Source organism: Urocampus carinirostris, chromosome 7 (genome assembly GCF_059441175.1).
Source record: "Urocampus carinirostris isolate Australia breed hairy pipefish chromosome 7, RoL_Ucar_1.0, whole genome shotgun sequence".
Taxonomy (NCBI): Eukaryota; Metazoa; Chordata; class Actinopteri; order Syngnathiformes; family Syngnathidae; genus Urocampus; species Urocampus carinirostris.
In genome coordinates, this window is record NC_142355.1 from 34303581 (window position 1) to 34316080 (window position 12500).

Genomic DNA, 12500 nt, shown 5'->3' on the forward strand with positions numbered 1-12500 from the left:
CAGTATCCGGTATGGATCCCGTCTGTCCCGTCCAGTATCTTGTTCCAGTATATGGTATCGATCTCGTGTTTCCTGTCATGTCCGGTATTTTGCTCATGTATCCATTATCAGGTATCGATCCTGTCTGTTCCGTTCTGTCCGGTATCTGTTCGTGTATCCAGTATCTGGTATTGATCCCGTCTGTCCTTTCCGGTTTCGATCTTGTCTGCCTCTGGCTTCCTGTTTTCCCACACAGTGTCTTACTTCTTCCACCCAGCGATCGCCGAATCACTGGAGTTTGTGTTCACGCGCACAACTGCCCTATTCCCGTAAAATAAAGCTTGTGTGAAAACGTTACGCATCTGGGTCCTCCACCTGTTCAGGTTCTGACAAAAATATTTACTTTGTCGAAATGACGCCTAAAACTTGCACATTCTTGTCCCGATTAGTAAAATTAGGTTGTGTTATTTCGCCAAAGGAAATATTTTGAACTTGCTCTAAAGTGATTCCGAACAAGGTGCAAATTATCTGAGTTTTATTGTTCTACAGCCACGAGCAAAAATATGGAATCGCCACCTTGGGAAAGCCCTCACTCAGACATTTTATTCGGTAGAAAAAAACTCACAGACATGACCCAAAACTTTAGAATATATATATATATTTTTTTTTTATATTTTTTGTGTTTTGGAACTCTGCTTCTGAAATTGTATCTATTTGTTATGGCACTGAATGAGTTAAGTGAAATACTATGGAAGTTAATGGGCTTCCTTGGACTCATAATGGGAGCTGCAGTACCGCTGAAAAAAAATTAGAAGAAATAAATATAAATGCAAGAAACAGGAAATAAAAAATGGGAAAATAAGAAGAAAAAGGAAAGAAAACAGAAGGAAAAAAGAAGAAAAAGGAAAGAAGACAAAATGACAAAGGCAAGAAAAAAAATGAATGAAAATAGAAAAATGAAGAAAGAAGACAAGAAAAAGGGAAAAAAGAACAAAAAAAAGAGCCCAAAAAAGGGAAAGTGTCACAGTTGCCATGGCACCCGTTGGGACCCATGTGGCGCCAGCTGCAGCTCGTTAACAGATTGGCTTTCTGTCTATTTTAAGCTCAGCGCTCTCACGCTTCCTTTGTCAGCCCATCAACGACGTGGGTCTCGACACGGTCCTGTCCCTGTTGATATTTCCTGTACGGTATTGTTCCCGTTTACTTTGTCCTGTTCCATATCGGTTTTCAGTTAAGGATACAATGCCGGCTCACTGTGCGGCCTATGGGTGCACTCAACGCCATAAACTTTCATAGGTAAAGAATTTTTGGGCTCGAATTTTTTATTTTTATTTTTATATCTCATCTTGTTGAAAGCTTCAGAAGATACTTGGCTATGCAAAAAGCTAGCTGTTTGACAAGAAAAAACAAACCTTGTAAAACAGTCCTCTTTCAGGGGTTCTAGAAACATTTTATAATTTGAACCCTTCATGTGGCAAGTCACTGTAACCCTATTGCGCTGCACACTTGAAAGAAAAAACTAACTTTTATACCTGGAAATAAGCCGCAAAACAACAGGCGATCACGGCAGCGCAGTGGTTAGCGCTTGTGCGGCACAGTTCATGTCATGGCAACCTCCTGCGTGGGTTCAAATCCAGCTCCAGACTTCCTGTGCGGAGTTTGTATGTTCTCCCCGTGCTTGCGTGGGTTTCCTCCGGGCACTCCGGTTTTCTCCCACATTCCAAAAAACATGCATTCAGGTGAATTGTCCCTAAGTGTGAATGAGCGAGTGAGTTGTCTGTCCCCGTGTGCCCTGCGATTGGCTGGCAACCAGTTCAGGGTGTCCCCTGCCCACTGCCCGGAGATGGCTGGAATGGGCTCCAGCCCCCCCGCGACCCTAATGAGGATAAGCGGTACGGCTGATGAGATGTGACAACAGGCGATGCGAGCACACCCCCTACTGATGCTTTCACTAACTGCCCATAACATGATCGTACTGCAGAGGTGACCAAACTTTTCAGGAAGTGGGCCAGATTTGGCAAGCTGAAAATGTCTGAGGGCCAACTATTTAGCCTGGCATTCTTTGAAACCGTCCTTAATAAATTCACCATTTGTGAAAGGTTTGCAGTGCTTGGCGTTTACCGTTGCGACCTCGTAGCTCGCCTTACTAGCAGTTTCATTTGACTGGCAGAGTCTTGTGAAAAAGTGCTGCTGAACTGTTAAAACAGCTTCCAGTTGCTTCACCTTATCAACACAGTTTCCCGTTAACTTTTTGTAGTCAGCATGGTTTGTCCGTCAGTGCTTGATATTATATTCTTTAAAAACGGCCGACGCAATTGTCTTGGATTTCGGTAAAAAATATTTCACAAGCTGTGGCCCTCACAGTCAACTTTCCTTTTTTTTATTTACAGTCATGTCAGAAATTAAGGTGGGCTAAAATTCTCGCAAAAAAATTAATGAAGAGCAAGGTGGCCAAAGGGCTCCTGCCATCATCCGGTGAAAGTTTTTTTTTTTATACAAATTTATTTTATACAGATGTCAACATTACTGGCAGGCCACATATTATTAACTTTATGACAGAGGCCGTGGGCCAGTAAAAATTTGATCATGGGGCGTAACAGGCCCCTGGGCTGGACTTTGGACATGCCTACCAGACTGTATCATACGTGGTCACTTCAGTAGACATATAAATTTGATGAATAACTTCCTTTAGTTTGTATTTTTTCTTTTTAAAATATATATTTTTTAAATATAACATAAATGATAAAATTATAAAATATGCTTTTAACACCGATTTTGAACTGTAGTCTTTTTCAATGAGTGTCATACAAAATGTTAGCATTTCAATGCAGTTGTTTGTAACTTGGATTGTTTTTAATGAATTGTTGTTTTGATACATTTTTCGTTTTTGATAACATTTAAAATACGTTTTAATTAATTCTCGTGTTGACATTGACAAAAAAAAGTTGCGTACAGTACCTCAATCGGGATATTGACCCGACCAATGTGACCGTGACGTAGGCACGCTAGTCAACGCGTCGATGTATATGTGAGTAAATTGACTACAACCATAGCTCGCACAGCCTCATTTCAGTCAACCTTTTCTTTAGGTTTTGCTGAAATCCAGTGGGTAAAGCCTACACTGTATTTTCTGCCGATTATGTTATGTTGTATTTGGTGTATTATGTGACTCCTAACACCTATCAAATTTTGTTTTAAGTCGGACCCCTATTTATATAACATATTGTTTTAGGTCGGAACTTTTTATATAGAATATTGTTTTAAGTCGGAACTTATTCCAACACGGATGTCCGGTTTCACTTCCAACCTCTGCAATGCCAGCACCATGAAACTTGCTCGTAATCTTGTCCGTGAGTAACGCGTATGTCTTTATTTTAGCTCATAATTGTCATGTTTTTGTTTAAAGTGACCAAAAGTTTGTTGTGTCGATCAAACTCACCGCCAAACTGGCTTTGTGGGTTGACATCGTAGTTCATTCATTCATTTGAGGCAGTTACATTCTTTTAACACATGTCAATATATCTTCAATGCATAACAGAATCACTGAAAACGTATTAAAATGTATCCCTTATTTAATACAAACAAAACCCAAATTAAATTTCCTGCAACCCTCATTGGACTGTCATTTACAGCAGATGCGAGACAAGCTGTACAGTCAAGATCAACACATTTCACATTTCCAGCAGCATCCCTGAGCTGAGACAATACAATAATAAAGCAAAAAGAATACAATATACAAATACCCAATGTGACGTGCTAATACCCACTGTAGCATGTTATATAGAGTATCTAGATAGTGCTACACAGAATACATATTGCAGTAAAATTCGGTAATATGCAATGTAGGGGGTGTGGTTTACTGTGGGCTTTTACTCTGCCGGGTAGAGTTAAAGAGCCTCATGGCATGAGGAAGAAAAGATCTCTTCAGTCTGTTCGTAGTACAAGACAGTGACAGCAGTCTGCCGCTGAAGCTGCTCTTCTGTCTGGAGATAATGCTGTGTAGTGGATGCGATGGATTGTCCATGATTGACCGCAGCCTCTGCTACTGTTGTCAGGCTGTCCAGCTCTGTGCCCACAACAGAGCTCGCTTTCCTCGCCAGTTTATTGTTTTGTAACAAGGAAAATATTCATAATTGTGTTACTGCAGGTAACAGACATATAATATTACATAGTAACACTTTATATATATATGTATGTATGTATGTATGCATATATATGTATATGTAAACTTTTTCATTATTAAAAAATGCCTTTGGGAATTACCTTTGTTTATAGTCAATTAAAATACAGAGACTTAATACAATGTACTAATGCCATTTATTTCTTCGATCTTACAACAATCCAAAAATGATTCTATCAGGAAAGGTATTCACTTATTTTTTGATTTGTGGTTAATTGTTTCCACAACCACCCATACCAACTAAATGTCTGCTAAGTAGATACCATATAGGCCCTATATCAGGGGTGTCCAAACTGTTCAGAAAGCGGGCCAGATTTAGGAAGCTGATTACATGTGTGGGCGTTCTATTTAGCCCTGCGTTCTTGTAAGTGTTTTAATAAATTCACCCTTCACAAAAGGTTTTCAGTTCTTGGCGCGCAGCTCGCTTTTGTAGCATTTTCATTGGACTTGCATTCGTTTTCCTTTCACTTTTGTAGTCTGAGTGTTTCGTCCGGCAGTGCCTCTTGATCATATATTTGTTGAAAACAGCTACAGTCTCTTGGCAAATGCAATATTTTTGGATTTGGGTGAAAAAAATACTCAAATTCCCACTTGCCCTCACAGTCAACTTTCCTTTTTTGAATTTATTTACAGTCGCCATGGCAGAAATGGGCTGGGCTCAAATTCTCACAGCCAATCGCAAGGTGGTCAAAGGGCTACTGCCATCATCTGGGGAAATGGTGATTTTTACATTTTTTTTTTGGTATGAATCCATTTTATATTGCGGTCAACATTACTGGCGGGCCACGTATTATTAAGTATATGACAGAGGCCGCAGGCTAGTAAAAATGTGATCACGTACTGTAACTTGCCCACGGGCCGGACTTGGACATGCCTTTCCTTTATGGTTATATGGCTATAATATGGTGAACACAATTACCGGAGTCCGTTTACTCACGCGCATTACTCCACACACCCAGTTTCCTTCATCCAGGATAATTTCTATGCCGCAAAGCACTCTTGGATGAATGATACATGCAAACTCCAGCTCACTCGTTATAAAAGTATATTGGTTGATTTGAACTGGAGGTTTCCATTTCATCTTCTGCTCCCACAGTAAGAATGCCTAAGGTGTATTCAATCATATATAATGAAAGTCCACAATTGTATGCATCCTTGAATGGGAGACGCCACAGTTGGAGCCATATACTATATAATGGATGGCAGTTGTTCCAATCCGTATGTAGTATACATATATATTTGACTTGGCAGAAAACCAGCGTGATCTTCTCACCTGAGTAAAATGTGCACGAGGACCTCAGGCAAGTTTCAAGAGGAGCTTGAGAGAGCGCCAGAAGAGGCTGAACCAGAACGTGGACGTGCTGAAACGCCTTGCAAGAAGCTTCAAGTTGTGTGGGACGGAGCAGGTTGGTTACTGTAGTTCCTGGGACATGTTTGATTTGATGTTTGTTTTTGTTTTGTTATTTTAAGATTATTTAAAAATATCTTAAAATAACTTCGACTCATATTGGAAATTTGGAATTGTCAAAAGTCCTCCCGATATTTTGTTATTGGTTTGAATAGGGATTACAATTCAAATTGTCGATATTGTCATTGGTGGCAACACAGTGAGCAGTATTTATAAGGGAATTAGAAGTGGAACTCGGGGGGATATTTGCTCAGAACAAAGATAAGGGATTAAGCCGGGATATGATGGTTATTTTGTCTTACTCGGTTGCCTGAAAGCAGATTAAATTGATCTCTGCTCCGTTACAGTAGTAACTCTTGTGATAAGTTTACTTGTAATTAGTGGTCACAGTCAGCTTTTATCTTCATTAAGGTGCATTTTATGTTTTCACACATATGAATATAGAGAGCGGAGAAGGGGTTTGGGCTCTGTGAGAAGGATAATCTATGTGTTTTAGCAAAGTCCCGTAGCTGACAGATCCGAAAAAATCTGAGCCATTCAAATCGAATGATATGCGTGATTAATAGAAATTTGCAAATGCATTCTCCAAATAGCATTCCCCGACACAGCACATGCCATGCTGCTCCAGTGCTTGAAACATAGATAGTGTGCAAATATAATTATGACACAGTTTTCAGGGCTATGCTGATCACCTCCTGGAGTGCAGATTTCTGGCCTGCTGTGCAGCAGGTGAACCACACACAGGCACAGTGCTACTGGTGACCAAGAGCCTCAGGAATAGAAGCAAGACAAGATTCGTCTAGCAAAAATAAAAAAAAGTTTAAAAAATCTATTTGTAAGGTTAATGTCTACTGAAGTGACCACATATGATACAGTTCTGGAGTCCACACTGTGATTCCAGTTTTCCTCTGTCTTTTGGGCTTCTAGTTTGGTGTTGGGCACAAGATTTGGCCCTGCCTTCTGCCTGGTAGGCAGGATGAGCAGCAGGCCAGGTAGAGAGTTTTTAAAAGTGCCTGTCAGACACAAAGCAACGATGCAAGAACTTTTCAGCGCTCGATTTTTCTGGTAGAGTTATCACATGATTCCAGTCGGCATAGCGATCGTGTTTCCTCTTGCAGCACGAAACATCCCTCTCTGACCAGATGATGACGATGGGACTTTGCCATCTTTTTGTGAAAAAAATAAGCTCTGTTCTGTCACCACACTGCTTCAGTACACCTACTCGCCATTTGGGGCCGCCCACACACTGATTCGCCGGAACAGACAGCAAAACTAGAAAAGAGGGGCTCCCTAGATGTGTGGACTAAGATCTTATTAAAGCTACTCCTGCTGTCCTAACGATGATTTTTAATACACAAATCAGTCCCAGAGGTTTGATATTTACTGATGAGCTGCGCCAAACTCATTATGTTTTTTAAAATAAAACAAAAAAAAACCTTTTTACATGTTGCCACCCAAGGACAATTCTCCTGAAAACATATTAATACGTTATGGTACTGATTGAGTCAAAAAACGATGTATACATTTTATAAAACCATTTATGTCTTGTGTCCCCCAGAGGTCAGCGAAAATGACCTGCTTCCTTGTCTGCGGGAACCAGAGTTGCCCGGCGTCAAGAAGGAGGAAGAGGAATGGCGGTCCGTTGACATAAAAGATGAGAATCACTTCAAAGGGTTGACCGGAACTTTGAGCAAAGGAGATGAAGAAGAAGTGAAAGAGTCGGTGAGATGCAGCTCCAGTCAGCCCGTGACCACCGACGATGACGACAAGTCACGCTCTTCACACGCCGATGCCGACCAAAAGTCGGAAGGTGATGCCGCGAGTCAGGCTGACGGTAAAAGCAGCACGTGCACTCAATGCGGCAAAAGGTTTAAAACTAAAAGTTATTTGAAATTGCACATTATGATCCACAATGGTGAAAAGCCTTTTGCCTGCTCTTTTTGTGGTCAAAAATTCTCTCGGAGTGGTGCCCTGAAGGTACACACACAAACCCACACGGGTGAGAAACCTTTTGCATGCTCCGTTTGTGGTCGAAAATTCACTCGGAATGAGGCTTTAAAAATACACATAAGAACTCACACGGGTGAGAAGCCTTTTGCCTGCTCCGTTTGTGGTGAAAAATTCACTCGGAGAGAGGCATTGAAGATACACACACAAACCCACACCGGGAGGAAAACTTTTGCCTGCTCCGTTTGTGGTCAAAAATTCACTCGGAGTGAGGCTTTAAAAATACACACAAGAACTCACACAGGTGAAAAGCCTTTTGCCTGCTCCGTTTGTGGTTTAAAATTCACCCGAAGTGAGGCCTTAAAAATACACACGAGAACCCACACGGGGGAAAAACCTTTTGCCTGCTCCGTTTGTGGACAAAAATTCACTTCGAGTGGGGCCTTAAAAATGCATGCAAGAACCCACACCGGTGAGAAGCCTTTTGCCTGTTCAGTTTGCGGTCAAACATTTACACGGAGTGGGGCCTTAAAAATACACACACAAACCCACACAGGTGAGAAGCCTTTCGCCTGCTCGGTTTGTGGTAAAAAATTTGTCCAAAATAGATCCTTAAATATTCACACACGAACCCACACGGGCGAGAAATCATTTCCTTGCTTGGTTTGTGGTAAGAAATTCACTCAAAGAGGGCACCTAAAAACCCACACACGAACCCACACGGGGGAAAAGCCATATGTTTGCTCGGTTTGTGGTCAAAAATTTGCTCACAACGAATCCTTAAAAATACACAGACGAACACACACGGGTGAGAAACCCTTTGCGTGCTCAATTTGTGGTCAACAATTTGTTGATCCCGGGTACTTAAGAAGCCACACTGGTGAAAAACCTTATGTTTGCTTGGTTTGTGGTAAAAAATTTGCTCATCGTTCGCACTTCAACATACACACACAGACTCACACGGGTGAGAAACGTTTTCCCTGCTCAATTTGTGGTCAAAGATTTAGTGAAAAAGGGAACTTAAAAAAACATACAATGAAACACACTAGTGAAACGCCATTCGCCTGTTGCATTTCTGGTCAAAAATTCACGAGTAGTGGCTCTTTTAAAAGTCACACTAGAACCCACACTGGTGAGAGAACTTTTGGCTGCTCAATTTGTGGTCAAACATTTGCTGAGAGTTACATCTTAAAAACACACATCACAACACACACGGGCGAAAAACCTTATGCATGCTTGGTTTGTGGTAAAAAATACATCACTAATACAAACTTAAAAATACACACACGAACCCACACAGGCGAGAAACCTTATACCTGTTTTGTTTGTGGTAAGAAATTCTCTTTAAACGGGGCTTTAAAAAGACACACGCGAACCCACACAGGTGAGAAACCTTATGCATGCTTGGTTTGTGGTAAGAAATTCATTACTACATCAAACCTAAAGAGACACGCGCAAACCCATTCGGGCGAGAAATCCTTTGCCTGCTCAATTTGTGGTCAAAAATTTTCTCATAGCGGATCCTTAAAAAAACACACACGAACCCACACGGGCGAGAAACCTTTTGCCTGCTCAATTTGCTGTCAAAGATTCTCAGATCAGAATAAAGCTCAAAGGCACAAGTGTGCTGATGAAAATAGCAGAGATCACTCTTCTTGATGGGTACTCATTTATTGCATTTTGAACAAATAATCCACATTTATAATCAGTCGCACAGATTTGTGTACTCTTAGCTTTCCATTAGCATGATTTGGTGTTACAGGTTGTCTTTTTTTTTGAATAATTAATTTTAAAAGATAAGAACTTAGATCAGTGGCATTATTCCATGCTCCAAATTCCAAACTACAAAAGTTTTTATGTATTACTCATCATATATTTACTGTGTAAAGAGGTCTCCATTCATGCTACCACGAGACACGCAAGCTACGTGACGCATATAATATGTTCACTACACGTTAACTCTTTTACTAGCATTATGATAAGCTTTTGGGAAAACCGCCTATTACAGGTGGACTATATGACGTGTTATGATCATATTAGTGTGTTTGAAAATTAATAAAAGGCTTGCAGAAGTGATCAATTGCTGAAAGAGTTGTAAGCGATGCCGCTCTATCCCGCATTTGTAACTCAAGTTCAAGTGTCTGTTGTTAAATAAACTTTGCTGCCTTAGGATCAAGACAATGTGCTGTGGTTAATGGAACAAAGAATTCTAGTGTTAACAAGCAGATATTGAAGGGGAATGTCTGAACACTTTTATATCATGCAGCAGGACAACGATCCGAAATAAAACCGCAAGTCCACCTTTGAATGGCCCAAAAAACCCCAAAAAGGAGATTGGAGTGTCCAAGTCAAAGTCCGGATTTAAATCCAATTGCTGTGGCGTGACCTTAAACCGGTAGTTCATGCTAGAAAACCCTCCAATATGGTAGATTTGAAACAATTTTGCAAAGAAGAGTGGGTTAAAATTCCTCCATAGCATCGTGAGAATAGTTACCAATTATCGCCAACGTTTGATTTATGTTATCACTGCCAAACTCGCTATTAAGTTTAGGGGGCAATTCCTTTTTCACACAGGGCCGTTTTTTTTTCTTCGTACGGTAATAAATGCAATCAACATTTCAAAAGTGCATTTTGTATTTCCTTGGGTTGTCTCCGTGTGATAATAAAATCAGTTTGATGATCTGAAACCTTTGTGGAGTGATACATATGCAAAACGCAGGTATCAGGAGGTGAGCAAATACATTTTCTTGGCACCGTAGGTGTTGGGTAAAATAATGGTAATACGTAGTTTACATTTTCAGTTGCAGGAAGTTACAATTACAACTTACCATTAGGCAACGCTACTTTAATTTTTATTTGCATGGCCCATCATAAATGTCCATAGGTGATGTGTAATTCCTGCTTTAATAGACATTTTATAGCGCCATGTTTAAGTGTAGAATGCATCTGTCTCCTTGGTCGCGACCCATAGGTCAATGCCTTATGGTACTAATGCCAGCTGCCGTTAATCACAAAGAAAGAAGAAATACAATGGTGGAGCGAAGCCACCAGACAGCATTGTTGGTGTCGTTTTGAAGCAGACTTGTTCTAGACTGCTGAAAACATGGCAACAAATTCAAGCATTAACAAGCACTTCAGCAAAAATTCAAGCACTATGTAATTCTTGAAAGAACATCATTAAAATTCAAGCATTTTTATGCTATTATTACATACCAAAAATATTGCACAAAAATACACTTGAATAATAATTGATAAACACTTCTGTGAAAATAAGTACTTCCTCCCAAATAAAATACTCCACAAAAGTCAAATAAAAAAAACAGGTACTTTTTAAAAAAAACAAGTATTACTGGTGCAGTGAGGCGGTTGCGTGAAAAAATTAAAGCGAAAGAGAGGTGTGATGGGCGTTTATGGATTTAGAGAAAGCATATCCTCCCATCTCGGGCTTAACGTTGACAAAACCAAGGAGAGGATACAAACCTCCCCCAAGCAGAGGAAGCTGGCTGAGGCAGTCACCACCAACATCCAAGGGAAGGAAGTGAAAATTGTGAATACGTGCAAATACCTGGAGACTACATTCAACAGCGTGCTGAAGTTCTCTTCGAATGTTGAAGAGATGCTCAAGAAATGCCAACAAAGACTGTATCTACTCAGGAAACCAAAACCTTTTGTGGTCAGTAGTAACAACCTCACCACCTTCTACTACTCCTTCATTGAGAGTGTGATCACCTTCTCCTTAATTTCCTGGTCCTAATCCATCAGTATACACAAAAGAAACCGCCTGTTGAACACTGTTCCTAAATAATAAGCTAGCCTCTAAGAACTCTCACAACCCTGTGTGAGCACCAAATCAGCCCGCAGAATCCTTCAGGACCCTACACACATCCTGTTCCCGGAGTTCGTTTGGCTGCCGTCAAGATGCAGACTTCACTGCCCAGGCAGCGGGGCTCAAAGGAGGGAGACCAACTTAATCCCCAGGGCTGTTCAGCACCTGAACTCACAGCCCCCTAGTGTTCAGTGTGCATCATTCACGACAGTGCACTGATTCCTATATATTGGTACTTTTTAGACATTTTATTCAGTCCTATTTATTGTATGAACTTCAGCACTTCACGATTGGACATTGGATGATTGTATGTATGTGGGTGGGTGGGTCGTTGTATGCTTCTCTGTGTGCCCTTTAATTGCCCCTTGGGGACAAATAAAGTGTTTTGATTGATTGATATGGCAGGCTAAATCAAGCCATTGTGGCAAATGTTGAGGATATATGGGGTCGGTGGCGGCTTGCTGCATACTGTGCAAATCTTGTATAAGAAAGATTAGAGCTTCCCGCTAAGAGTGGGTTTGAGGCATAGTGTGTGTGAATTTGTATATGGATGGAGTAGTGAGTGTAAGAATATGGAGATACGGCATAGTGTGTGAGGGTGGGTTGCATGTAAGTCAGCTGTTGTTTGCAGATGACACTGCTTTGGTGGCTGACTGCAGCAGGACTGAGTGCTTTGGTAGTTAAGTTTGATGATGTGTGTAAGAGAAGGAAGCTTAAGTTGAATGCAGACAAGAGTAAGGTGTTCCAGACGTGATGCAGTAGGTGGATTAGAGATTTTGTTGAATGGTGTAAAGTTGCAGGATATTTATGGTTTTAAGTATTTGGGTTCGTATGTCGCAGCAGGTGGTGGTTTGGAGGAGGATGTGAAAAGGAGGGTGAGTGAAGGGTGCTAAGCAATGGGTGTGCTGAACGGATTGTTCAAATGTAGAAATCTGCGAACGTATGCCAAGTGAGGATCACATGAAGGTGTGGTGGTACCAACAGTGATGTATGGCTCAGGGGCGTGGGGTTTGAGAGTAAATGAGCGTATTAGGTTAAATGTCTTTGAAATTAGATGGTTGCGTAGTATAAGTTGAGTGAAATGATTGGATAGGTTAAAGAATGAGGAAGTAAGGAGAAGAACTGGTGTGGTGAGAGTTGATGAAACTGTTCTGAGAGGG

The 12500-nt window shown here is 40.9% G+C and overlaps 1 protein-coding gene across 6 annotated transcripts; it reads left to right on the top strand.

Annotated features, from left to right (window-relative positions):
- The first annotated feature begins 1124 nt into the window (after positions 1-1124).
- Positions 1125-9695, top strand: LOC148363124 (uncharacterized). 6 transcript variants are annotated; one of them, XM_088340677.1, is made up of 4 exons: positions 1125-1275; positions 4793-4878; positions 5411-5565; positions 7126-9695. In XM_088340677.1, exons 3-4 carry the CDS (start codon positions 5442-5444, stop codon positions 9171-9173), a joined length of 2172 nt encoding a protein of 723 aa, XP_088196803.1. In that variant the 5' UTR covers positions 1125-1275; positions 4793-4878; positions 5411-5441; the 3' UTR covers positions 9174-9695. The 6 variants fall into 6 exon arrangements, with proteins under 6 accessions (XP_088196803.1, XP_088196799.1, XP_088196800.1 ...); XM_088340674.1 differs by lacking the exon at positions 1125-1275 and adding an exon at positions 3017-3340; XM_088340672.1 differs by lacking the exon at positions 1125-1275 and adding an exon at positions 3017-3329.
- The last annotated feature ends 2805 nt before the right edge of the window (positions 9696-12500 follow it).

Excerpts from the sequence above, each read along its gene's own strand:
- LOC148363124 (XM_088340677.1), top strand. The coding sequence starts at position 5,442 with ATGTGCACGAGGACCTCAGGCAAGTTTCAAGAGGAGCTTGAGAGAGCG. Across the intron at positions 5,566-7,125 it reads AGTTGTGTGGGACGGAGCAG|AGGTCAGCGAAAATGACCTG; the intron begins GTTGGTTACTGT and ends TGTGTCCCCCAG.